A 27,483-nucleotide genomic window follows, 5' to 3' on the forward strand; every position below is an offset into this window, starting at 1 on the left:
CTAGTTCTAAGTACAACTGCTAAAATAATTATTACCAGTCCATGTTAGGAATCATTTTTAGCCATTATATCCTTTATGCTTCATCTTATTTTTCTTGTAAGCTGCAATCAGCAGAGGATTGCCACAAGTTTGAAACCAGCCTGATCTACATAGTGGGTTTCCAAGATAGCTAGGGAAAGGGGAAACAAACAAACAAACAAACAAACAAACAAACAAAAAACATAGAAGAGTGGTTTATTTTCCTCTGTATATATAAATCAATGACAAACAAACATTGTGGAAGGAAAACATCTAAGTGAAAAATAGCTTTACAAACAAGCAAACCGAGACAGAAGCAGCCCTGGAGATGCCAGAGGGAATCAGAGAAAGTTCTGGAACTCTTGGAGAAGGGAAACAGCTAATAAGTATGATTCTTTCAGAACCCCCGGTTGAGTTCACTAAGCCTCTTGAGGACCAGACGGTCGAAGAGGAGGCCACTGCAGTACTGGAGTGTGAAGTATCCAGAGAAAATGCCAAAGTGAAATGGTTCAAAAATGGGACAGAAATCCTCAAAAGCAAGAAGTATGAAATCGTTGCTGATGGCAGGGTCAGGAAGCTCATTATTCATGGTTGTACCCCAGAGGATATCAAAACGTACACTTGTGATGCTAAAGATTTTAAGACCTCCTGTAACCTGAATGTTGTTCGTAAGTATTCCTCCACAGGACTTGGCATTTGCAACTCATTGTAGCCAAAACAACCAACACATGTAATGCATGCCCCTCTTGGCAACTCACAGTATGGATGCTGACCTAACCTGATACTTCACACATTTCTTTACAAACATCCTTGTGCTCTGTCTGGCCTTGGAAAAGACACCAACCACTTTTCACTACACCGCTGTGCTCTTTGCTCTTTGTCTGTATGTGGTTACACCCACTGTGTGACTATCCTGCTAGAGATGAAAACAAAATGAGTCACAAGGAGAAGTACAGAACCCTGATTCCACTTGGAAGATAAGTTTCAGGATCGGAAAATATCTAAAAAAAAAATAAGAATGAAAAGTTGTTTGAATGGGAACATACTTGAGAACAACTGGGTTATGATAACGACCAATCACATAATGGAACTGAGAGTAAGGATGGATGAGAAGCTGAGTAAGCCCAGGCTCTTTGAGTCCTGATTCTTTGAATGAAGAACTCTGTCGTTTTTTTACTATTGCTTCTTTCCCTAGTGGAGAGATGCCCCTTCTCTCAGTATGCCAACTGCTAGCTAGCTAATTTGCTTTGCTTTTTCCTTTGTCCAGGAAAACATTTTTTTCGTGGTCCATTTTTGTGCAGTGTTTGTTTGATTCTGTTGCTTCTCATCTGTCGACAACTAAAACCTAGTGGCTTTGACTGTGCTTCTGGCTTCTTGTACTGTCACTCCTTCCATGCTTAGGTGCCTCTACTGTATCATCCTGTAGAGTAGCCCCTTGGGGTTTCTTCCCCTTGTCGTCTACTTCCTCTTGGAGAAGGCTCAGCCGTGGTGGCTTATCTTCTAGCCTTCCAGCTAGCATTGGTCTGAAAGCCTCCATGATCAAGAAGGGTTGGCTTGGAAAGGCTTCTTAAGGAGCTCTGAAAGATGGAAGGGCAAGGAGGTGGCTTCTCCATCCTGTACAGCGGCAGACAGATTTCTTGGATATGCATGAACCGACAGATGTAAAAGCTGAATCAGTGTTCTATGCAGAACAGAGTTTGTCACACTAGTACATGCCTGACTTGCATATGAAGTCTTTAAAGCTGAGTTAAAAATGAAAAGCTGGATATACATGGTTCCAATTAGACTCGTGCCTCGTAGCTATACATACTTCAAACTATTATCTTTGAATTCTATTGGGTTTACAATGATGTGTCTTTCCTTACTAGTGTTCCCTTTGACAAAGAATTATCCTTCAACTCTGGTATAGTACCAAAACAAAGAAGGCATTTGCTTCTGTAATCATTCAAAAGAACTGAAATGGGTCCCAATTTAAAAGAACTAAGTTGGTAGCAGAGTAAGATGTAATCAAAGAGAACAAGAGCAAAGCATTATTCCCAGTGGAAGCTGCAAAGGGTTTCAAAGTCAGTGGCAGTTTATCAAGACAAGCACAAACAGAACACGACTTTGATCCTAGCACCCAGGAGGCACAGGCAGTCAGGTCTCTGAGTTCAAAACCAGCCTGGTCTACAGAGTGAGTTCCAGGACAGCCAGGGCTACAGAGAGGAAACTCTGTCTTGGAGAAAGACAAAGAAAGTCACCTTTTCTTATTGTATACCAAAGAAATATTGGGATAAATTTGCAGGAGCCTCATTTGAATTCCAACATCATTCTCTTACAGCTCCTCATGTGGAATTCTTAAGACCACTCACAGACCTCCAAGTCAAAGAAAAAGAAACTGCTCGGTTTGAGTGCGAAATTTCCAAAGAAAATGAGAAGGTCTGTAACAACATAAGTGTTAATTAATATTAACAAGTCTGATTATCAGTTTGCTTTGTTGACCAAAATGTAAGGAAAGAAGAAATTAGCTAAGCCTTTCTGACTTCCATTTTAGATTAAATTTATGCTATTATTAAAGACAGACTTGACATAATTGTTCTCTTTAGTGCCACTCATTACTGTCTCATAAATTCTGGACTCAAAATATTTATTATTGTGCTGGAGAAATGTCTCAAGAGTTAAGAACACTGATTGCTCTTCCAGAGGCCCTGAGTTCAATTCCCAGCCTCCACATGGTGGCTCACAACCATCTGTAATGGGGTCTGATGCCCTCTTCTGGTGTGTCTGAAGAGAGCAATAGTATACTCATATACATAAAATAAATAAATAAATCTTTTTTAAAAAATATATTTGTTATCTTGAGTCACATGGAATTGATGTTTTCTTAGATTAAAAAAAAGTCAAATAGTAGTAATTCTATGTCTCAGCTAAGTAGTTCTGGTTGCCATAAACTATTATTGCCAAACAGACTTTCTGTTCACATCAGTGGAGATGGTTTGTGTGATATTTAAGCCCCTTAGCCACAAAACTTGCATAACCTCATCATTTGTTTTTCCATAATTGGCAAGAGTATCACAGTAGATCAACTTTGTTCTTGGTTTTTAAATTTTTATTCATATTTTTCTATCTTCCTTTAGACATACTTTATACATACATATAATATTTATAGCCCTCTTTTAAATATACTATAATGTCTTATGATTGATTTTAAAAGGACCCTTGGGATACTAGTTCATGTCATGGATACTATGTAAAGGAACAACATGAAAACTGATTTTCAGAAATCTATTTGTCTTAAAATATAGGTTCAGTGGTTTAAAGATGGTGCTGAAATTAAAAAGGGCAAAAAGTATGACATCATTTCTAAGGGAGCAGTACGAATTCTTGTCATCAACAAATGTCTACTGAATGATGAAGCAGAATATTCTTGTGAAGTGAGGACAGCAAGAACTTCCGGCATGCTGACAGTCCTAGGTGAATGTGAAGACTTTCTTTTACTAAGCATACTAGTCAGGAAACCCAACTTCCAGTTTTACTGACTGCATCTTGGTTCTTTTCTGCAGAAGAAGAAGCTGTTTTCACAAAAAATCTTGCCAACCTTGAAGTTAGTGAAGGAGACACTATCAAACTGGTGTGTGAAGTCTCCAAGCCTGGGGCAGAAGTGATTTGGTACAAAGGGGATGAGGAGATCATTGAAACAGGGAGATTTGAAATACTTACTGATGGAAGGAAGAGAATCTTGATCATTCAGAATGCGCAGCTTGAGGATGCAGGCAGCTACAACTGTCGACTCCCAAGTTCTCGAACGGACAGCAAAGTCAAAGTACACGGTATGAAGATCTCTGTGAAGGGCATTTTCTTTCTTTCATCCAGTCTTGTAGTATTAAGATACAAATGCCAATATTTTCACTGTCTTCCAACTTTTTCTTTCCAGAACTTGCTGCTGAATTCATCTCGAAGCCTCAAAACCTTGAAATTCTTGAAGGAGAAAAGGCTGAGTTTGTCTGCACTATCTCAAAGGAAAGCTTCGAAGTTCAGTGGAAGAGGGATGATCAGACACTTGAATCTGGAGATAAATATGACATCATTGCTGATGGCAAAAAGAGAGTCCTAGTTGTAAAGGATGCCACATTACAAGACATGGGCACTTACGTAGTCATGGTTGGGGCTGCCAGAGCGGCAGCTCACCTGACAGTCATTGGTAAGTTTGTCCTTGCTCCCCTGGAGGCTTAGATCTGTAGTTTTGACCCCTCATCATACTACAAAGTCTTTTGATTGTTTACAGAAAAACTCAGGATCATAGTTCCTCTTAAGGACACCAAGGTGAAGGAACAACAAGAGGTTGTCTTCAACTGCGAAGTCAATACTGAAGGTGCCAAAGCTAAATGGTTCAGAAATGAAGAAGCCATATTTGATAGTTCAAAATACATCATTCTCCAAAAAGACCTGGTCTACACCCTCAGAATCAGAGATGCACGGTTAGATGACCAAGCCAACTTTAATGTGTCTTTGACCAATCACAGAGGTGAAAATGTTAAAAGTGCAGCCAATCTAATAGTGGAAGGTATGTGACGTACATGACACTAGAGAATTTTCCCCCAGCAATTTATATTATGCCGACAACTAAATTCAACCTTGTTTTTCTCGATCACCACAGAGGAAGATCTTAGGATTGTTGAACCTCTTAAAGATATTGAAACAATGGAGAAGAAGTCAGTCACATTCTGGTGCAAGGTGAATCGTCTCAATGTGACACTGAAGTGGACCAAAAATGGAGAAGAAGTGGCTTTTGACAACCGTATATCATACCGAATTGATAAGTACAAGCACTCTCTAATCATCAAGGACTGTGGCTTCCCAGATGAAGGTGAATACGTCGTCACTGCTGGGCAAGATAAATCCGTGGCAGAGCTGCTCATCATAGAAGCCCCAACAGAATTCGTGGAGCACCTAGAAGACCAGACAGTCACAGAGTTTGATGACGCTGTCTTCTCCTGCCAGCTCTCCAGAGAGAAAGCGAATGTAAAATGGTACAGAAATGGAAGAGAAATCAAGGAAGGCAAAAAGTACGCAAAAAGTGTCTGCTCTCGTTCTGTTGTTCTGTGTGTACTTTGACATCAGACATTTGCCTAATACTCATGCTACAAGCTAACTACTCATCCAATCTCTTCTTTAGATACAAATTTGAGAAGGATGGGAGCATCCACAGGCTCATCATAAAAGACTGCAGGCTGGAGGACGAGTGTGAATACGCGTGTGGTGTAGAGGACCGCAAGTCCCGAGCTAGACTTTTTGTAGAAGGTTAGTATTGGCTTCAAGAATAATTCTAGCTGAAGTGACATTTTTTTACAATGCTGATAAAAATACAAACACATATCTGTTTTTATTTTTACATTTTCTCTCCAGAAATCCCAGTTGAGATTATCAGGCCTCCTCAAGACATTCTTGAAGCCCCTGGTGCAGATGTTATCTTCTTGGCTGAGCTCAACAAAGATAAAGTGGAGGTCCAATGGCTTAGAAATAACATGATCGTTGTCCAGGGTGACAAGCACCAGATGATGAGTGAAGGAAAGATACACAGGCTACAGATTTGTGATATTAAGCCACGTGACCAGGGCGAATACAGATTTATTGCCAAAGATAAAGAAGCCAGGGCTAAACTTGAATTAGCAGGTAAATTGCTTTCTTTTGCTTTCTGGTGTCCTCCCTATATCACAAACCTCTGTAGATTGCAGATTTTACAGTTACCACAAAACACTCCTTGTGAAAGCATATGGCTCGAACCTGTGCTCACGTGTTAGCTATTCTACTTTGTCTACCTACAAAGTGGAAGTGGTGAGCAGCATCTTTACATGTCAAACCACTGTTATTCCTGGCATAGGGCAGCTGCTCATGACTTCCTAGAAGAGTCCCTCACTCAACTGATAGGCAACTCCTGTGGCTCTTTTAAATATGAAACCTGCATAGGTTTCCCCCAAAAGCCCCATTGTACATGAGAGAAAGCTGTCTGACTTATCCTGAACTAAGTATGCAGAATTTATCAAAAACATATTTTATAAAATAATTTCAACAAGAAAAGCAAAACCTGTTTCACCATATTCTAGGTCCTCTGCAATTATTTTTAACTAAGACCGGATGTGAATGATGGTATGCCATCTTCACCAAACCACTGTTTCCAAACACGAATAGTTAGGAGTAAAACAATAACAACAACAACAAAACTATTATAACTCTCCAAAGAATGCACTGCTATGAAATTATTGTGGTTCTGATGTTTATCAAATGTATAGAAAAAAAAAACCCTATGTCATAGTATGACTATAGTATATAACTCAAACATGCTTGTGTGATCTCTCTGTCACTAGCTGCACCTAAAATCAAGACAGCTGATCAAGATCTCGTCGTTGATGCTGGCCAGCCTCTGACAATGGTGGTACCCTATGATGCCTACCCCAAAGCAGAAGCTGAATGGTTTAAAGAGAACGAACCTCTATCTACAAAAACCGTTGACACTACGGCTGAGCAGACTTCTTTCAGAATCTCAGAAGCCAAGAAGGACGACAAGGGGAGGTATAAAATCGTGCTTCAGAACAAGCATGGAAAAGCAGAGGGCTTCATCAATTTACAAGTTATTGGTAAGCCACCGAATCGCTCAAACCTGATTAGCCCAGCACAAGCTTAACGACATAGCACCACTAAAAATTCTGTGATGTGCAAATTGCAGATGTTCCCGGGCCAGTTCGTAACTTAGAAGTGACAGAAACATTTGATGGTGAAGTGAGCCTCGCTTGGGAAGAACCACTAACGGATGGTGGGAGCAAAATCATAGGCTATGTTGTTGAAAGGCGTGATATCAAGAGAAAGACCTGGGTTCTGGTCACTGACCGAGCGGACAGCTGTGAGTTCACTGTCACTGGACTACAGAAAGGAGGAGTGGAGTACCTGTTCCGTGTGAGCGCAAGAAACAGAGTTGGCACTGGAGAACCCGTAGAAACGGACAGTCCTGTAGAAGCGAGGAGTAAATATGGTAAGTGTTAAAGTAGATTGCCAACTAGCTTAGCTTTGTGTTTATCTACAACATAATCCAAATTCACGTGTGTTTCTTCTGTGGCGACATTCAGATGTTCCAGGCCCTCCTTTGAATGTCACCATCACCGATGTGAATAGATTTGGTGTCTCACTAACATGGGAGCCACCAGAGTACGATGGAGGTGCTGAAATCACAAACTATGTGATTGAGCTGAGAGACAAGACTTCTATCAGATGGGACACTGCCATGACCGTAAGAGCTGAAGACCTGTCAGCAACTGTCACTGATGTGGTTGAAGGACAGGAGTATAGTTTCCGTGTCAGAGCCCAGAACCGAATCGGAGTTGGGAAACCAAGTGCAGCCACACCCTTTGTCAAAGTTGCTGATCCAATAGGTAAGGTCATTTAACAACAACAGAAAGGAAATAAACATTGCATGTAAGCCACGAATTAAATCTATTATTTCAAATAACTCTAATCTAATAAAAGGTAGAGCATCAAAAAATTTTAGAATAAAACTGTAAAAGCCAAGACTGTGCCCACATAGTTCATAAACTTATCTTGATGAGGTCATTATGATCAGTACATGTCTTAATTACCATCCAATGCAATTGTATTGCTTCCTGCCATTTTAGAGAGACCAAGTCCTCCTGTGAACCTAAATGCCTCAGAACAGACACAGTCATCAGTTCAGCTCACCTGGGAGCCTCCTCTGAAAGATGGAGGCAGCCCCATACTGGGCTACATAATTGAAAGACGTGAAGAGGGAAAAGACAATTGGATTCGCTGCAATATGAAACCTGTCCCTGAACTGACTTACAAGGTAAGATAGTTTGCATTATATTATTTATAATATATACATATAAACATATTAATATGACATATTAATATATAATATATGTTTGTGGGTTTAGAATTTAAATGGATATGATGCTAATAAATACTAATTTGTAATTCTAGGTCACTGGATTGCAAAAAGGGAACAAATATTTATATAGAGTGTCTGCAGAAAATGCAGCTGGTGTTTCAGATCCATCTGAGATCCTCGGTCCTCTCACTGCTGATGATGCGTTTGGTAAGTAGATCTTTTACCTTTTAGATTTGGGGGTAGCACAGATCTTTGGTGTACCAGGGACATAACTATGGTACTAGAAATTCACTGATTTTTTTTCTTTTTGGTAGTTGAACCAACGATGGATTTAAGTGCATTCAAAGATGGTCTGGAAGTCATAGTTCCCAATCCCATCAAGATCCTGGTCCCAAGCACAGGCTATCCAAGACCAAAAGCAACCTGGACTTTTGGAGATCAAGTACTTGAAGAGGGGGATCGTGTGAAAATGAAGACCATATCAGCCTATGCCGAACTTGTCATTTCTCCAAGCGAACGAACAGACAAAGGCATTTACACACTCACGTTAGAAAATCCTGTGAAGTCAATTTCTGGAGAAATCGATGTCAATGTAATTGGTAAGGAATTACATTCTTGCTCTCTAATATTATTTGGTTGAATTAACCCATACTGGCTTAAATCATATTGACTTCCACTGCCTTTTTGTTTTTGTTTTTGTTTTTAATTAGCTCCTCCAAGTGCACCCAAAGAACTGAAATTTAGTGATATAACAAAGGATTCTGTACATTTGACTTGGGAACCACCAGATGATGATGGAGGAAGTCCACTAACTGGATATGTTGTTGAAAAGAGAGATATGAGCCGGAAAACATGGACTAAAGTGAGTGTCGCATATTAACACAGCCACTTTAGAATCCCGGGAGGAGGCTCGGAGGCCATACAGCTGGGCAAGATTCATGGGAAAAGTATCGAAAACCTTTTTAGCATATTGATGCTAATGCTTCCTTGGATAATTCAACCTGCATTTGGCATATTTGTCCCCTTTTTTTCTCAGCTTGGCTTATTGAACACATAAGAGAAAGCTTACTTACATACTTGGTATCTAACGAGTACCCCAAATGCATGTGTTGGGTCATAAGCATTTCTAGGGAAGCATTCATTGCCCCCGTGGTCATGCTTTTACTCACTGCACTAGATTTATCTTAGCTGATTGGTGTGCCAGCGTTTTCTCCATTTATGCTCATTATAAAGCATAGCTACTGTCAGATAGATAGTACTATGTATAGTATCTATACATTTTACAATTCTAGAACTAGAACTTTGATGCTTGTACATGCTAGACAGCAACTAAACCACTGAGTTCACCCTCAGCCCATTATTAGTCTCATTTAAAATTAAATTTCTAATAAACAAACTATCATCCTTTTAAGACATGCAAACTATGAATCTGTTTCTCGTTAAATTGAGAATATAATTATAGTCTCAAAATTATTATAATCCAGCTTGATGTTTTTCCCTAATATAAAATTAATATGAAAATAACACTAAGTTTTCTTTCAAAACAACTTTAGAGTAAGCAGGATGTCGGGGCACATGCTTATAGAGGCTGAGGCAAGACTGCAAATTTAGAGCCAACCTGGACTATAGGCCAGCCTGGGCTACATAGAAAATCTTAGTCTTAAAAAACAGTTTGTATCTGTACACATGGTAAACAAAAATATTGACTTGAGAAAATACTCAAGGAAGATAATCAGTGAACTGTTTCTTTCTTCCAGGTTATGGACTTTGTTACTGATCTAGAATTCACAGTTCCTGATCTTGTTCAAGGAAAGGAGTATCTATTCAAAGTCTGTGCTCGAAACAAGTGTGGCCCTGGAGAACCTGCATATACTGATGAACCTGTAAATATGTCTGCCCCTGCAAGTAAGTACACAGCCTATGGGCTTACGCCTGGCCTGGCTTTCGACCCAGAGTTGAAATCTGGGGAAAGGGCATGTGTTGGTAACATGGAGGTAACTTAGAGCAGTCTAAGATTCTCTCTCTCTCTCTTAAATATTACAGCGGTACCTGACCCACCAGAGAATGTTAAATGGAGAGACAGGACGGCCAACAGCATCTTCCTAACATGGGATCCTCCTAAAAATGATGGTGGCTCTCGTATCAAAGGATATATAGTTGAAAAATGTCCACGTGGTTCTGATAAATGGGTTGCCTGTGGAGAACCTGTTCCAGATACAAAGTAGGTGTTTTTTTTTAATTGAATAATTCTGATTCCTACCCAGTAAAATGAGTTTTACCTGGGCAATGTTAAATGTTAATTTCTTCACCAACAATTCCCCTAGTATAGCTGTCTTCCTTTATAAAGTTCAGCTGAGCATAGCCTTGTTCAAGGTTTTCATTAGTTATGATAATAAAAAGGCCAGAAAAGAGCCAAGCACAGCTTGGTCCTGAAAACCTGACTGGGGCAACCCAGGAATGAAGAAATAGAAGACACAACAGGCATAGAAAAGCTATGGTCTAGAGGGGTGTGCTCTCTGTAAGGAAGGTACCTTCTATGCTGCCATCAAACCCAGCAAGTTTTTATGTACAGCAAAAAGAGGAGGGGTTAGAAGTCTCAGTGGAAGGTCTTGGTTGGAGAGATGTAAACACCCAGGAGGAAGAAGCTGAGGTTGACAGTTTGTATGCACCAGTCTTACCTGAAGGTCAATTGTCTGTCAACACTAGCACTTAGGCCAGAGAAGGCTTGGCCATTTCCATGGCTCTGAGGACATGGTTGTACTCCTTTCAACAACACAATCCATCAGGACTTCATCCATTCCTGACATCCTGACACATTCAGTACTTCCGCCACTCCCCACAGCCCAGACATTTAATTGAAAACCCAGTATTATGTTGATGGTGTGAATTTTAGAAAATTTACTATATATGATATATATTTAGACATATATTACACATATATGTATCACTAAAAGTATAATCGATCTATCAACATGACAGTCAAACCCCTGTGGTTTTTTTTTTCTGACAGAATGGAAGTGACAGGTCTTGAGGAAGGCAAATGGTATGCCTACCGTGTAAAGGCCTTGAACAGGCAAGGTGCTAGCAAGCCAAGCAAACCCACTGAAGAGATCCAGGCGGTGGACACACAGGGTATTTATCATTCCTTGCTGCTTGGCCGTTAGGTCTCTGACCTTGTCTGCTTGAACTTGCTCACAGTGTAACTAATCTTTTCCAACTCAGAGGCCCCCGAGATCTTCCTGGATGTGAAGCTCCTGGCTGGGATCACTGTGAAAGCTGGAACGAAGATCGAACTTCCCGCCACGGTGACTGGAAAACCGGAACCGAAAATAACTTGGACCAAGGCCGACACCCTTCTGAAGCCAGACCAGAGAATCACCATTGAAAACGTTCCTAAGAAATCCACAGTGACAATCACAGACAGTAAGAGAAGTGACACAGGCACATATATCATAGAAGCCGTGAACGTCTGTGGCCGGGCCACTGCCGTGGTAGAAGTGAATGTCTTAGGTAAGGGAGGCTCTTGCTTTTATAAGGATCCAATTCACTGTGGCTACTTTCTGGAACAAAACCAAGGTTAAAACATGTTTTTCCATGTACTGTCACCCACAGATAAACCTGGACCACCAGCTGCCTTTGACATCACAGATGTAACCAATGAGTCGTGTCTTCTGACCTGGAACCCACCAAGAGACGATGGCGGATCTAAGATCACAAACTATGTGGTGGAGAGAAAAGCAACAGACAGTGATGTGTGGCATAAGCTCTCATCAACTGTTAAGGACACAAACTTCAAGGCAACCAAATTAACACCCAACAAAGAGTACATCTTCAGAGTTGCTGCAGAAAATATGTATGGTGTTGGTGAGCCGGTTCAGGCTGCTCCGATAATAGCCAAATACCAGTTTGGTAAGATTTGCAATCTGCTAACTAAGAAAACATAAAGGATTCTATGTCAGCCTTGCATTTAGGTACAGGCTGTATGACTTTTATATCATTATCCTGTCTGTAGATCCGCCCGGACCTCCAACTCGCCTAGAACCTTCTGACATCACTAAAGATGCGGTGACGCTCACATGGTGTGAGCCAGATGATGATGGTGGCAGTCCCATCACTGGATACTGGGTTGAAAGATTAGATCCTGACACTGATAAATGGGTTCGATGCAATAAGATGCCAGTGAAGGACACAACATACAGGTGAGTTCCGATCTCCATGGTGTACTGAAACAGCAACATACTTGGTTATTGACATCCTGGTACTCCTTCTGATCATGTGTGATTACACATTAAGACATTTTAAAATCACTTTTACTTTTATTGCCAGTTGTCACATAATTCTTAAGTGACGTGAATCCCATCCAATGGCTCATATATGTTATCTATAAAATATTACCTAGTAACAGACAATTGTAGATATAATTAAAGTGATATATTTTGTCTAATATAAAGAATGTGACCATTAAAAACTATTTTAAACTTATGTTAAAGTACTCATAGTAAAATTTACAAATTTATTCTCACTGTTTAAATAAATTAGCCTCTTCTATGCATAGTATATAGCTTACTACTTCTTACCACAATGTTACCTTGTTTCTGATCCAGGGTAAAAGGTCTCACCAATAAGAAAAAATACAGATTCCGAGTGCTTGCTGAAAATTTGGCAGGGCCAGGAAAACCAAGTAGATCAACTGAACCAATCTTAATAAAGGATCCCATAGGTATATTATTTCTATGATTCTCTGTGGTTCCTTTGAGACATACATTAACTCCATTTGGACAAAGCAAATAATGATGTCATTGGCTTGCAGATCCTCCATGGCCCCCTGGAAAACCAACTGTAAAGGATATAGGCAAAACCTCGTTAGTATTGAACTGGACCAAGCCAGAACACGATGGAGGGGCAAAGATTGAGTCTTACGTCATTGAGATGCTAAAGACCGGAACAGACGAGTGGGTCAGGGTGGCTGAGGGAGTTCCGACCACTGAGCATTTGCTCACAGGGCTAATGGAAGGCCAGGAATACTCATTCCGAGTGAGAGCTGTGAACAAGGCTGGAGAGAGTGAGCCCAGTGAACCCAGCGACCCTGTGCTTTGCCGGGAGAAACTATGTAAGTTCCTCTTACGTTCTATTTGAGAACTACAATCTAAGGGAAAACATAAACCTCACTATTGTTATTTCAGTCTTTGCCTTATTGTTTCATTGTAACTATGAGAAGAACATTTGGTGAAGACTAAAACTGGAAATTTTTTCTTGTTTTTATTTTTTTCCAGATCCTCCATCACCACCTCGCTGGCTCGAAGTGATTAATATCACAAAAAATACAGCTGACCTAAAATGGACAGTTCCAGAGAAAGATGGAGGGTCACCCATCACCAACTACATTGTGGAAAAGAGAGATGTGAGACGGAAAGGCTGGCAAACAGTGGACACCACTGTCAAGGACACCAAGTGCACAGTCACCCCACTGACAGAGGGGTCTCTGTATGTGTTCCGAGTTGCTGCAGAAAATGCCATAGGACAAAGTGACTACACAGAGATCGGAGATTCTGTCCTGGCCAAAGACACCTTCAGTAAGCACTACACTCACTCTTTGCAACAGTATTTGCAATATGTTCTTAACTTTCCCTCAGCTTTCTCTAATCATTGAATATTTTGCTTTTAGCCACCCCTGGACCACCCTATGCCCTGACAGTGGTTGATGTGACAAAACGACATGTTGACCTAAAGTGGGAGCCACCTAAAAACGATGGTGGAAGACCAATACAGAGGTAGAACTTCAGGAGTTTTTATTTAAAAAACAAACAAAAACAGTCAAATGTGGCTGGATATTACCAACTTCTGTTTTTCTCAATGCTAAATGGAATGCTTTGTTCTTGCAACAGATACATCATTGAGAAGAAAGAAAAATTAGGTACCCGTTGGGTGAAAGCTGGGAAGACCTCAGGCCCTGACTGTAACTTCAGAGTAACTGATGTCATCGAAGGAACAGAAGTCCAGTTTCAAGTTCGGGCAGAAAATGAAGCAGGAGTTGGTCACCCAAGTGAGCCCACAGAAATTCTGTCAATCGAAGACCCAACAAGTAAGTCATACTGATTATTCAAAAGATATTATCTAAAGACCTGATGATAAGGCCATGGTATAAATGCCTTGCTGTCTTCCCAGGTCCTCCCTCACCTCCGCTTGATCTACATGTGACTGATGCTGGGAGGAAACACATTGCCATTGCTTGGAAACCACCAGAGAAAAATGGTGGAAGTCCTATCATAGGCTACCATGTTGAAATGTGTCCAGTAGGCACAGAGAAATGGATGCGAGTTAATTCTCGCCCAATAAAAGATCTGAAGTTCAAGGTTGAAGAGGGTATTGTTCCAGACAAAGAATATGTTCTGAGAGTGAGAGCTGTCAATGCTGTCGGTGTCAGCGAGCCATCTGAAATCTCCGAAAATGTGGTCGCCAAAGACCCAGACTGTAAGAATTCAGTGTCTTTTAACAGTTAATCAGATGCATTTTCTTCCTGATCATTGCATTTGACATATTTCCCCCCATCTCTTGGTGTTTTGTAGGCAAACCAACTATTGATCTAGAGACTCACGACATTGTTGTTATCGAAGGAGAAAAGTTAAACATCCCTGTGCCCTTCAGGGCTGTCCCAGTGCCAACCGTGAGCTGGCATAAAGATGGCAAAGAAGTTAAAGCAAGTGACAGATTGACAATGAAGAACGACCACATCTCTGCACACCTCGAGGTTCCCAAGAGTGTCCATGCAGATGCTGGAGTGTACACCATCACCCTGGAGAATAAGCTCGGCTCAGCAACTGCTTCAATCAACGTCAAAGTCATAGGTAACAGTTCTGTAATGAAACATCAGCCATTCTTCATATATTCCAGAAATTGTAATAGCTAGCTTTGTGGTGGTCTACAAACAGCTTCAAGAAATGTCAAGAAATGCCAGGCGTGGTGGCACATGCCTTTAATCCCAGTACTCGGGAGACAGAGGCAAGCAGATTTCTGAGTTTGAGGCCAGCCTGGTCCACAGAGTGAGTTCCAGGACAGCCAGAGCTATACAGAGAAACCCTGTCTCAAAAAAAAAAAAAAAAAAAAAAAAAAAAGAAGAAGAAAAGAAAAGAAATAGCTTTTGTAAACTGAGCACTCCTTCAGGATACTTATTTCCATTTAAAAAGTAATCTTGAAGAGATTAAATTGATAATTAAAGTCTGATTAGACTAATTTACTTGTTTTAATTATTTACATATAAAATACTAATTTAAATAAAATATCTAGCAAGCTCAAAGAATGTTTCAATGATGAATATTTCTTTCTGAATTATGCAAATTCAGTTTTCCATGGTCTTCTCCTTCAGGAATAATAATTTTTTTCTGTCCTTTACTACCATCCCTGGTAGTAGCTGGAAATTAATGGGTCAATTTTGTTTAACACAAAGACTCGAGGGATGAGTCTTCTGATTAATAGATGAGGGACAAGGATGCTAAATACCTTTTGTTCAGAGGGATGGTAGCACAGAAAAGATTACCCTGTTCAAAATGTAGATAGCCAAGTTAAATGAAGTTCACTATTAAAGTGATAATTTTCAAGCATATGATAGTAATTATCAATTTTATGTGTAATAGGTCTACCTGGTCCATGCAAAGATATTAAAGCAAGTGACATAACCAAGAGTTCTTGTAAGTTAACATGGGAGCCTCCAGAGTTTGATGGTGGAAGCCCAATTCTTCATTATGTCCTGGAACGGAGAGAAGCAGGGCGGAGGACATATATCCCAGTCATGTATGGTGAGAACAAACTGTCTTGGACCGTAAAAGATCTCATACCAAATGGTGAATACTTCTTCCGAGTAAAAGCAGTCAACAAGATTGGCGGAGGCGAATACATTGAACTCAAGAATCCTGTCATTGCTCAAGATCCAAAGCGTAAGTTAGAACATTATGATGGTCAGAAAGGAAAATACCATAGTTACTGCATTTGATTTAAGAAGATTGTTTCTTCAACAGTAACAGGTATTTTTCTTTGTTCATCAGAACCACCTGATCCACCTGTAGATGTTGAGGTTCATAATCCTACAGCTAAGGCAATGACTATCACATGGAAGCCACCCTTGTATGATGGGGGAAGCAAGATAATGGGTTACATCATAGAAAAGATCGCTAAGGGTGAGGATAGATGGAAGAGATGCAATGAACATCTGGTCCCTGTCCTGACCTACACAGCGAAAGGACTCGAGGAGGGGAAAGAGTACCAATTCCGTGTGCGAGCGGAGAATGCTGCTGGTATTGGTGAACCTTCCCGGGCCACTCCCCCAACCAAAGCTGTCGACCCTATTGGTATGTTTTATTGATTGTGTGTGTGTGTGTGTGTGCGCGCTACATTCATCCTCTTTGTAAAATAAATGAGGCTCATGTTTTGTCAAGAATTAAAAACAATTCTGGCTTTTAATAATTACAGATGCCCCAAAAGTCATCCTCAGAACAAGCCTGGAAGTAAAGCGGGGTGATGAAATAGCACTTGATGCAACCATCTCTGGCTCACCGTACCCAACAATCACATGGATAAAAGATGAAAATGTCATTGTCCCAGAGGAAATTAAGAAGCGAGCGGCACCCCCAGTTAGGAGGAAGAAGGGCGAGGCTGAAGAAGAGGAGCCCTTTTCTCTCCCTCTGACAGAACGTCTGAGCATCAACAATAGCAAACAGGGAGAATCTCAGCTGCGCATCCGTGACTCTCTGCGGCCTGACCATGGCCAGTACATGATCAAAGTGGAGAATGATCACGGTGTTGCAAAAGCTCCTTGCACCGTCAGTGTGTTAGGTAAGTAGTTAAAACTATACTTTCCAACGGAGAAAGAAAATCTGTGTCAGAGTTTTGGCAAGGCATAAAAGTAGGAGTGTGGGAACCCATTAAGAGAAACAGCTTCAGCAAATAATTTTCGGTTACATTTTACCACCTAAGCGGACACTATTGAAAAAAAAAAAAAAAGATCAACTGACCTTGCTATTTGTTAGCTATTATAACAGAAAGAACAATTTGGAAAAACTGGTTGTATCAAAGACCATCCTAACATTTACATTTCCCATAGCTACCAGTTCTATACAAAATTGTAATCACTGTTCTCCTTTGACATATTAGATACACCAGGACCACCAATCAACTTTGTATTTGAGGATATTAGAAAGGACTCTGTCCTCTGTAAGTGGGAACCACCCCTTGACGATGGTGGCAGTGAAATCATTAACTATACCTTGGAAAAGAAAGACAAGACCAAGCCCGACTCAGACTGGATTGTTATCACATCAACACTCAGAAACTGCAAATATTCAGTAACAAAACTGATTGAAGGAAAAGAGTACCTCTTCCGTGTAAGAGCTGAAAATAGGTTTGGACCTGGGCCACCATGTGTTTCAAAGCCACTTTTAGCCAAAGATCCATTTGGTAAGGTTCCTTTAGCATCATAAATTGACCTTTTCACCATATTCTTTAATGAACAATATTATCATGATTTTGTAAAGCTGTCATATAATAGAATTCAAAACCTATTTTTTTTTTAATCAGAACCACCTGATGCACCAGATAAACCCATTGTGGAAGATGTCACCAGCAACAGTATGCTAGTAAAATGGAATGAACCAAAAGATAATGGAAGCCCCATCTTGGGTTACTGGCTTGAAAAACGTGAGGTCAATAGTACACACTGGTCTCGTGTCAACAAAACCCTTATCAGTTCTTTGAAAACCAAGGTAGATGGCTTGCTGGAAGGACTCACCTATGTCTTCCGAGTTTGTGCTGAAAATGCTGCTGGACCTGGAAAGTTCAGCCCACCTTCGGATCCTAAAACAGCTCGTGATCCAATCTGTAAGTAACTCCTTAAGAAGGCATATGGGAGAGTAGTCTAATCCACATTTTGAAAGTATTGGTGAATCTGACCTGTGAATTCTGCATTCATCCTAGCTCCACCTGGGCCTCCTGTCCCAAGAGTTGCTGATACAAGCTCTACAACCATTGAGTTGGAGTGGGAACCCCCAGCTTTCAATGGTGGTGGGGAAATTATGGGCTACTTTGTTGATAAGCAGCTGGTTGGCACAAATGAGTGGTCACGCTGCACAGAGAAGATGATCAAAGTCCGTCAGTTCACTGTCAAAGAAATCCGAGAGGGTGCCGACTACAAACTTCGAGTGAGTGCTGTCAATGCAGCAGGCGAAGGACCACCTGGAGAAACAGAACCTGTTACTGTGGCTGAACCACAAGGTACTTCAAGTTTTCTAGGGGGAGAAAAATGAGTATTTCTCAATGTGGGACTATATTTTCTTCCTTCTTGCACTAACACAGACAGTTGTTCTCCTTCAACAGAGCCTCCAACTGTGGAACTAGATGTTTCTGTCAAGGGTGGAATACAAATCATGGCTGGGAAGACTCTCAGAATCCCAGCGGAGGTGACTGGCCGTCCTGTGCCCACAAAAGTATGGACCATCGAAGAAGGGGAGTTAGATAAAGAGCGTGTTATAATAGAGAATGTCGGAACCAAATCTGAACTAATTATCAAGAACGCATTGAGAAAAGACCATGGCAGATACGTGATCACGGCAACAAACAGCTGTGGTTCCAAATTTGCCGCAGTCCGGGTTGAAGTGTTCGGTAAGGAATGCTTTGTGGATTTTATAGGATTTTTTTTCCCCCATGTGATGTGATCTTGCTGCATTGATTTTTGTTTTGTTTTTTTATGTTTACTGTTTTGTTTCCCAGATGTCCCTGGCCCAGTTCTTGACCTCAAACCGGTTGTAACAAACAGAAAGATGTGTCTGCTTAATTGGTCTGATCCAGCAGATGATGGTGGAAGTGACATCACAGGGTTTATAATTGAAAGGAAGGATGCTAAGATGCACACTTGGAGACAGCCCATCGAGACTGAGAGATCCAAGTGTGACATCACAGGCCTTATAGAGGGACAAGAATACAAGTTCCGTGTCATTGCCAAGAACAAGTTTGGCTGTGGGCCTCCTGTTGAAATAGGACCAATTCTTGCAGTTGATCCACTAGGTAAGAGAAAACTCCCACTGGGTTTACTAAATATTCTACTTATAGATATGCCAAGTATTTACTGAGACTTATGGCTTCCAACACCTAACAGACTCAAGATCAGATACTAGCTAGAGGGCAATAAAGAAGGTCATATATTGTGGGCTGGTGAGATGGCACAGCGGTTAAGAGCACCGACTGCTCTTCCAAAGGTCCTGAGTTCAAATCCCAGCAACCACATGGTGGCTCACAACCATCTGTAACAAAAATCTGATGCCCTCTTCTGGAGTGTCTTAAGACAGCTACAGTGTACACACATATAATAAATAAATAAATAAATAAATAAATAAATAAATAAATAAATAAGGTCATATATCTACTAGCAATTTTAAAGATACCGTAGTTGCTAAACTTCCATTTATTTTTGCTTTATGTGTATAAATTATGCAGAGTTTTCTGTGCCAAAAATTTTGGGTCTACCAAGTCTTGTTAATAACTTACAAATAATTTAGAATCATTCCATCTTTCCAATGTTATATACTAGGGAAAATTAAATATAACAGTCTTGTAGTGAGAATTTAATTTGCTGCTTTTCTCTAATATAAACATGTATATGTTTATATATATGTATATATATACATTTAATATAAACATATAAGCATATATGTGTATATATAAACATATGTGTGTTTGTGTGTGTATATATATACATATATATATGTGTGTATGTGTATATATATATATGGCAGTTAATTACCATAGGATAAATTGTTTAGTTTTACTATACTTCTAAGAAGTCTCTACAGTCAAATGATAGTTAGACCCAATCAGAAAGCTACCAAAGAATAGAAAAAAAATAATATAAAATCCATAAAACATTCCATTAATTTCAGGTTTTGGTGGAGGCCTCAGACTAGAGCTTGGCTTCCTTTGCTTCTATCTGCAATACAGTCAGCTAGGATGGGACAGGTCTAGTTACACCAGTCAGAGCCATTCCATAAGGACACAAAACCTTTGTGGTATTTCATAAATGATCTTTCCAGTGAGTCAATATGACTCGAAGGGTGTTCAATAGCCACATCTACTGTCTGGTCACAAAGGAAATAAACCACCTTGCTCTCTGCTGACACTGAAAGCAGAACTTCACATAACTATTTTCCCAGTTTTGTAGGATTAGAAGTTTTGTAAGTATCACAGAAAAAGAAGATGAAATACTAAATACAAAGCACACATACACATATTCTTGATTTATTTTTAATTAATGATTTTGATGAGGCATTCACCAGAAATAAAATACCATTAATAAGACTGGCTATTATTGTGACTGGTGTGTTTGAAAATGCCAATTAATCTATTTTTCATACAAATAGAAGTGAAACACTATTTTGTATGCAAATACTTATTTCATGCTCACCATTTTCAATTGTTTCTGCTTTAAGGCCCTCCAACATCTCCTGAAAGGCTCACATACACAGAAAGAACAAAATCCACTATCACACTTGACTGGAAAGAGCCCCGCAGCGATGGTGGCAGTCCCATTCAAGGATATATCATTGAAAAACGCCGCCATGACAAACCCGACTTTGAAAGAGTTAACAAGAGACTCTGCCCAACCACATCATTTCTGGTTGAAAATCTTGATGAACACCAAATGTATGAGTTCCGTGTCAAAGCCGTCAATGGCGTTGGTGAAAGTGAACCATCTCTGCCTCTTAACGTAGTCATACAGGATGATGAAGGTATGGATTCCATATTTAATACCATTAATGTACTCTATGGTGACTTGAGGGAACATCCTTAAGACTTTTCCCTCTTTACTTCTTTTTGCAGTCCCTCCCACTATTAAGTTGCGCCTGGCTGTTCGAGGAGACACTATCAAAGTTAAGGCAGGGGAGCCAGTTAACATCCCTGCAGACGTGACCGGCCTTCCCATGCCTAAGATTGAGTGGTCCAAGAATGAAAAGGTGATTGATAAACCTACGGATACACTGAATATAACCAAAGAAGAAGTCTCCCGAAGTGAGGCAAAGACTGAGCTTAGCATCCCTAAAGCAGCCCGAGAGGACAAGGGCACGTACACAATCACAGCTTCCAATCGTCTTGGCTCCGTATTCCGCAACGTTCACGTGGAGGTGTATGGTAAGAGACTTGCCTCCTATGTGGGAAAGAAAGCCACTTCCTGTTCATGAATGATGTCTCAGTCCCATCTGCTGTTCCTTCCCAGATCGTCCATCTCCACCCAGAAACCTCGCTGTTACTGACATCAAAGCTGAGTCTTGCTATTTGACATGGGATGCCCCTCTAGACAATGGAGGCAGTGAAATTACTCATTACATCATTGACAAACGTGATGCCAGCAGGAAGAAGTCCGAATGGGAAGAAGTCACTAACACTGCTGTTGAGAGAAGATACGGGGTAAAGGCTTTCAAACTTATGCACACTGTGTGATACCATTTTTAATATAACTTTAGAATTATTAAACTCAAAATTATATACTAGCAGTATCTATTCATTAGTTTGGCATTTATCACTGTGCCCATGAGGCCACTTATCCCATATAACCTACTGCTCTCTCTTACTTGAACTCTACTAGAAACTACAAACATTGATGTCTTCTTTTTAAAGGGTTTTTCCTTTCCTGTCTTTCCTATGATTTAAGTTTATGTATTTACTTCTTATGGTGATCCAGCCCCAAATAAATTGAATTTTAAAATAAGTAAAGCTAATAAAGAAATCAGCCCAAGCATACTTGTTCTGATTTCTTTACTCACCTAAATTTCTAGATCTGGAAGCTCATCCCCAATGGTCAGTATGAGTTCCGAGTGAGGGCAGTGAATAAATATGGAATCAGTGATGAATGCAAATCAGACAAAGTCGTCATTCAAGATCCCTACCGCCTCCCTGGACCTCCTGGAAAACCGAAAGTCTTAGAACGTACCAAAGGATCTATGCTTGTGAGCTGGACTCCTCCTCTGGACAATGGAGGGTCTCCAATTACTGGCTACTGGCTAGAGAAGAGAGAGGAAGGTGGTACCTACTGGTCACGTGTTAGCAGAGCACCAATAACCAAAGTAGGACTGAAGGGTGTGGAATTCAATGTTCCGCGTTTGATTGAAGGCGTCAAATATCAATTCAGAGCTATGGCAATAAATGCTGCAGGAATTGGCCCTCCCAGTGAACCATCAGACCCAGCTGTTGCAGGAGATCCTATATGTAAGTATGCTTTATTTCTAGGGCCCATTTCTAATGGCTAAAGTTACTAAGTAGGTTACTAATAAATCTCTCATATTTTTATTAGAAAAGTTCATAGTGAAATATATACATATATATACACACATACATAAAATACTTTTCAAATTCTTAGATTAAAATTAGTGGATTTTTTAAAACCACAACAATAAACACATATGCTATAAACTAAGAGTTCAAAACTCTGTGTCATTAGATACTATGGAAATTATTTTCCCCTATTAAATAGTTAGACTCTCTTGTAAAAACTAAATATAAAAGTAAAATGTTAAGTATTTCTTGACAAAGACATTGCATTCTCAGAATATCTGAGATCAAATGATGAAAAATCTTGCTGTTTCATATCTAAGCAGATTGGCTCAGGAATTAAAATATAGTGATTTTCATAATTCAGTGCATTTTATAAATATGGATTCTCTGAAGAAAAACTTGAACTGTTTCTTTCAGAGATTTAAGACACTTTCATGTTATTAAGAGCAAATATATTGTAAGGTATATCATTTAGCAAATGAGTTTGGAGCATGGACTAATCACAAGAAGGGGGGAAGATTTAAAACAAACAGGCAAATGGGATTAAAGAGCTTCATTCATTGTTAGGCTCCATCAGAAAAGTGTTCTGACGTAACAAGCAGAAACATTGCTTCTTCCCTGAAGAGCATTAAGATTAGTTTGTATGCAAAGGTTTTCTGTGCTAGTGATGGAAGTATTTTGAATTTACATGTTGTAGAAAGTAAAATTTTCAGTTGTAGATGACTTTTTAAAGTAAAATACACTGTTGAATCTCTTCAGTAGGATTTCAGAAGTGAAATAGCTCTTCATCAATGCTGTGCTCACAGACTATAGATCTAGCCAGAGATGGCGAGTAATCCTTTTCCCAGGGATTTGTTTGCTTTCTGTTTCTGTATTAATACTAAAAGAAAATATACTCTCTTGTTTGTTATACTTTTCCAGCACTTCAATTTTAATATTATAGTAGACTATAATAAATGTCTTGTATAGTGAATATCTTATGATATATATATATAAATAGCACTCCATTGTTTCAAAATGTGATGCCTGCTTATTTGTTCCTTACTAGACCCTCCTGGGCCACCTTCTTGCCCAGAGGTCAAAGATAAAACAAAATCAAGCATCTCACTAGCATGGAAACCTCCAGCCAAAGATGGTGGCAGCCCAATCAAAGGTTACATTGTAGAGATGCAAGAGGAGGGTACCACGGACTGGAAGCCAGTCAATGAACCTGATAAACTTCTCACTGCCTGTGAATGTGTGGTGCCTAATCTGAAAGAACTCAGGAAGTACAGGTTCAGAGTGAAAGCCGTCAATGAAGCTGGAGAGTCTGAACCAAGTGACACGACCGGAGAGATCCCTGCCACTGATATCCAAGGTACTAATTCCGCTTATGTGGTCTCCTTTGGGTGATACTGGGAAATCAATGTCCTGGGGATATATCTGTTACCTCTCTGAGAAATGTTAGCTGACTGCTCTCTTATTACCTGGAATATTCCAGAAGTTCCAGAGGTTTTCATTGACATTGGCGCACAAGACTGCCTGGTTTGCAAAGCTGGCTCACAGATCAAAATCCCTGCAGTGATCAAGGGACGCCCCACACCAAAATCATCTTGGGAATTTGATGGAAAGGCAAAGAAGGCAATGAAGGTAATAATTCTGGGATTTATTCTATGTCTTCCATTGAATAACCTGAAACAGTATTTGAAACATAACTGTCTTCTTTTCTAATAGGATGGAGTTCATGATATACCTGAAGATGCACAGGTAAGAGACAATAGCATATTTTAATTAGGAATATGATTTACCTTAACAATGCTATGATTTCACTTGATGTACTACTACAATTTTATTTGTATAGCTGGAGACTGCCGAAAACTCATCGGTCATCATTATCCCAGAGTGTACTCGAGCTCACTCAGGCAAATACAGCATCACAGCCAAGAACAAAGCAGGACAGAAAACTGCCAACTGCAGAGTTAAAGTCATGGGTAAGAAAGACATTCGTAGTTATGACACAATCAAAGCAAGCTGTTTTCACCTTCTAAGGAATATTTACACTGTGGTTTGCAACCAACAGATGCACCAGGCCCTCCCAAAGATTTGAAGGTCAGTGACATCACAAGGGGTAGTTGCCGCCTCTCATGGAAGATGCCAGATGATGATGGAGGTGATAGGATCAAAGGCTATGTCATTGAGAAGAAGACCATCGACGGAAAAGCCTGGACGAAAGTCAATCCAAACTGTGGAAGCACCACGTTTGTGGTACCAGATCTTATCTCTGAGCAGCAATACTTCTTCCGTGTTCGAGCAGAAAACCGTTTTGGAATTGGCCCACCTGCAGAAACCATCCAGAGGACCACTGCCAGAGACCCAATATGTAAGTTTTCAAGTGCAGGTTGAAATTGCAGTCTTAAGACTGCACTCCGTTACTCACAGCAGTGCTTGACTGTTCCTATAATCATGTTTACAGATCCTCCTGATCCCCCTATCAAACTCAAGATCGGTCTCATAACAAAGAACACAGTGCACCTGTCGTGGAAACCTCCAAAGAACGATGGTGGCTCTCCTGTCACCCATTATATTGTTGAGTGTTTGGCTTGGGACCCTACTGGGAAAAAGAAAGAAGCCTGGAGGCAGTGCAATAGGCGTGATGTGGAAGAACTGGAATTCACCGTGGAAGACCTCATAGAGGGAGGGGAATATGAATTCAGAGTCAAAGCTGTCAACGAGGCCGGGGTCAGCAAGCCTTCAGCCACTGTTGGTCCTGTGATTGTCAAAGACCAGACATGTACGTATTTAACAGAGAATTTCCTCCTCTAGGGTTAACTTCTTGTATCTAATAAAGAGACAGAACACCTATCAGAGGACCCCCATGGACTACATATAGGCATGGACACAAGTCAATTACTTATTACCCCATTATGGACAGAATTAGCAAATACCCTCCCATATTGCTTTTACTGTAAACAAGAAGCATCCAGTATCCTCCTACTTTCCCACAAGACAAGTTCTCTCATCTGTTTGAAATGAAAGGAACTGAAAGGAGCAGAAAGCAAGGAAATTACTTAGCGCCTACTAAGGCCAATGTAGCTTTTTAAATGAAACTTTCCCTCTATTGAGAATACCCATTTTAGTTTTGGAAGATAAGATACATACATAAATAAGCCTCTTCAAATTATTGTTACAAAAATACATGGTGTATTTTATTTAGTCTTGTGAATGTGCCAATTCCCTTTGCACACTTATAATACATTTGTAGAAAATAGAAAAGTATTTGGCTTCTACCAACAATTCTATTTCTTATAAAAAATTCATATCAGAACCTCTATATGAGCACTGACATTATGACATTATGACATGACTTCATAATGCTTAGTAAAGAATTAGTAAAGAAAAACATGACTGAAGTGACAGGCATAAACTGCCATGACATTCCCTCCTTGCTGCCCTTTGTCAGAATTTCCGCATGTATATTAAAGCATGATTAAAGGAGAGACAATAGCAGATAGGTATCTGTGCACAGATCCAGTAAAGGATAGCTACATGTAACTGTTGAGTATAACTGGGCTAAAGAGGGACCCAGGCTTTCTAACAGCTTGGACAATGAAGTGTAACTACAGTCGACCCAAACAGGCCTCAAACCACAGTGAATTTCACAGTCTGTTCTTTAGTGCATTTTACTCCTTATGTTAACATTTGTTCTTGTTGTCAATAATCTAGGCCCACCAGCCATTGAGCTAAAAGAATTCATGGAAGTTGAAGAAGGAACTGATGTTAACATTGTGGCCAAAATCAAAGGTGTGCCGTTCCCAACTCTCACCTGGTTCAAGGCTCCTCCAAAGAAACCGGACAGCAAAGAGCCTGTTGTCTATGACACCCATGTCAACAAACAGGTGGTGGATGACACTTGCACTTTAGTCATTCCTCAGTCTCGCCGGAGTGACACTGGCTTATATTCTATCACAGCCGTAAACAACCTGGGGACAGCATCAAAGGAGATGAGACTCAATGTCCTTGGTAATGATTGTACTGTTTGGTTAAAACATGGTTTTGTTAATCATAAATAAAATTTGGCTTTAAAATCATTCAACTAACAAAATTTTTTTTCAATTTTTTTTTTGTAGGCCGTCCTGGCCCCCCTGTGGGACCCATAAAGTTTGAATCTATTTCAGCGGATCAGATGACATTATCTTGGCTTCCACCTAAAGATGACGGTGGGTCTAAGATTACAAACTATGTCATTGAGAAAAGAGAAGCCAACAGAAAGACATGGGTACGTGTCTCCAGTGAACCTAAAGAGTGCATGTACACAATTCCCAAATTGCTAGAAGGCCATGAATACGTCTTCCGAATCATGGCCCAGAATAAGTACGGCATTGGAGAGCCACTTGACAGTGAACCTGAGACAGCACGGAACCTCTTCTGTGAGTAGGATGCCATTTTCTCAAGTGATGTCTTCCTCTTTATGTTTGTTTTTGGTTTTAATAACTGCTTGCTAATTAATACATTTTCCTCACAGCTGTCCCTGGAGCTCCAGATAAACCAACAGTGAGCAGCGTCACTCGCAACTCCATGACTGTCAACTGGGAAGAGCCGGAATATGATGGAGGCTCTCCTGTGACAGGGTACTGGTTAGAAATGAAAGACACCACTTCAAAGAGATGGAAGAGAGTTAACCGAGATCCCATCAAAGCCATGACTCTGGGTGTTTCTTACAAAGTGACTGGTCTTATTGAAGGATCAGACTATCAGTTCCGGGTATATGCAATCAATGCCGCTGGTGTGGGTCCAGCAAGTCTTCCCTCAGATCCAGTGACTGCTAGAGATCCAGTTGGTAAGACTTTAAACAATTCTTTTAAAACAAAAACAAAAAACTGTTTCCAAAAGTCCCATGGAAATTAAATATTGATGTATAATGGTTCTTTCCAGCTCCCCCTGGTCCTCCATTCCCCAAAGTGACAGACTGGACAAAATCATCTGTGGACTTAGAATGGTCTCCTCCACTAAAAGATGGTGGATCCAAAATCACTGGCTACATTGTTGAGTATAAGGAAGAAGGAAAAGAAGAATGGGAAAAGGTAGCTAAAGCATTTCAATAAAGAAATGTACTGTGAATGTGGTTTAAGTAGTTATTCTCACACCCATTTGTTTCTGCCTATGTTTTAAATTAAAAACTAGGAAAATAACATGATGTCAAACTAATCAGGTCAGAAGCAGAAGTGCAAAGAAGATCCTATATTGGGTACTAAAATACTTAGAAAGAATAAGTTCCAGCACTCAGTAGCATGCTATGATGGCTA

General features: G+C 40.2%; 1 protein-coding gene across 32 annotated transcripts in view; it reads left to right on the forward strand.

The window, feature by feature from the left end:
* The window catches only part of Ttn (titin), a 271,447-nt gene that overhangs the window by 172,338 nt on the left and 71,626 nt on the right, over nt 1-27,483 (forward strand). For 31 of the 32 annotated variants that reach the window (XM_085834746.1, XM_085834754.1, XM_085834757.1 and 28 more), the window contains 51 exons: nt 420-686; nt 2,339-2,436; nt 3,303-3,471; nt 3,561-3,827; nt 3,932-4,198; nt 4,283-4,561; nt 4,655-5,063; nt 5,174-5,298; nt 5,404-5,670; nt 6,363-6,632; nt 6,722-7,024; nt 7,119-7,421; nt 7,662-7,849; nt 7,987-8,101; nt 8,209-8,493; nt 8,605-8,756; nt 9,652-9,799; nt 9,938-10,115; nt 10,905-11,026; nt 11,117-11,404; nt 11,507-11,803; nt 11,907-12,093; nt 12,499-12,614; nt 12,705-13,004; nt 13,168-13,467; nt 13,560-13,665; nt 13,780-13,976; nt 14,060-14,365; nt 14,461-14,739; nt 15,526-15,825; nt 15,934-16,236; nt 16,358-16,720; nt 17,039-17,341; nt 17,462-17,761; nt 17,858-18,154; nt 18,257-18,541; nt 18,650-18,943; nt 20,362-20,661; nt 20,753-21,061; nt 21,147-21,337; nt 21,706-22,135; nt 23,250-23,558; nt 23,682-23,830; nt 23,915-23,947; nt 24,042-24,171; nt 24,261-24,560; nt 24,654-24,971; nt 25,904-26,200; nt 26,308-26,607; nt 26,703-27,017; nt 27,113-27,261. In XM_085834746.1, coding sequence (XP_085690872.1) covers nt 420-686; nt 2,339-2,436; nt 3,303-3,471; nt 3,561-3,827; nt 3,932-4,198; nt 4,283-4,561; nt 4,655-5,063; nt 5,174-5,298; nt 5,404-5,670; nt 6,363-6,632; nt 6,722-7,024; nt 7,119-7,421; nt 7,662-7,849; nt 7,987-8,101; nt 8,209-8,493; nt 8,605-8,756; nt 9,652-9,799; nt 9,938-10,115; nt 10,905-11,026; nt 11,117-11,404; nt 11,507-11,803; nt 11,907-12,093; nt 12,499-12,614; nt 12,705-13,004; nt 13,168-13,467; nt 13,560-13,665; nt 13,780-13,976; nt 14,060-14,365; nt 14,461-14,739; nt 15,526-15,825; nt 15,934-16,236; nt 16,358-16,720; nt 17,039-17,341; nt 17,462-17,761; nt 17,858-18,154; nt 18,257-18,541; nt 18,650-18,943; nt 20,362-20,661; nt 20,753-21,061; nt 21,147-21,337; nt 21,706-22,135; nt 23,250-23,558; nt 23,682-23,830; nt 23,915-23,947; nt 24,042-24,171; nt 24,261-24,560; nt 24,654-24,971; nt 25,904-26,200; nt 26,308-26,607; nt 26,703-27,017; nt 27,113-27,261 — 12,563 coding nt within the window. The remainder of the gene's footprint in view (nt 1-419; nt 687-2,338; nt 2,437-3,302; nt 3,472-3,560; nt 3,828-3,931; nt 4,199-4,282; nt 4,562-4,654; nt 5,064-5,173; nt 5,299-5,403; nt 5,671-6,362; nt 6,633-6,721; nt 7,025-7,118; nt 7,422-7,661; nt 7,850-7,986; nt 8,102-8,208; nt 8,494-8,604; nt 8,757-9,651; nt 9,800-9,937; nt 10,116-10,904; nt 11,027-11,116; nt 11,405-11,506; nt 11,804-11,906; nt 12,094-12,498; nt 12,615-12,704; nt 13,005-13,167; nt 13,468-13,559; nt 13,666-13,779; nt 13,977-14,059; nt 14,366-14,460; nt 14,740-15,525; nt 15,826-15,933; nt 16,237-16,357; nt 16,721-17,038; nt 17,342-17,461; nt 17,762-17,857; nt 18,155-18,256; nt 18,542-18,649; nt 18,944-20,361; nt 20,662-20,752; nt 21,062-21,146; nt 21,338-21,705; nt 22,136-23,249; nt 23,559-23,681; nt 23,831-23,914; nt 23,948-24,041; nt 24,172-24,260; nt 24,561-24,653; nt 24,972-25,903; nt 26,201-26,307; nt 26,608-26,702; nt 27,018-27,112; nt 27,262-27,483) is intronic. The other variant, XM_085834758.1, reaches the window with a different exon arrangement.

Source organism: Mus caroli, unplaced genomic scaffold, assembly GCF_978045245.1.
Source record: "Mus caroli unplaced genomic scaffold, Mus_caroli_1 scaffold_2, whole genome shotgun sequence".
NCBI classification, from domain to species: Eukaryota; Metazoa; Chordata; class Mammalia; order Rodentia; family Muridae; genus Mus; species Mus caroli.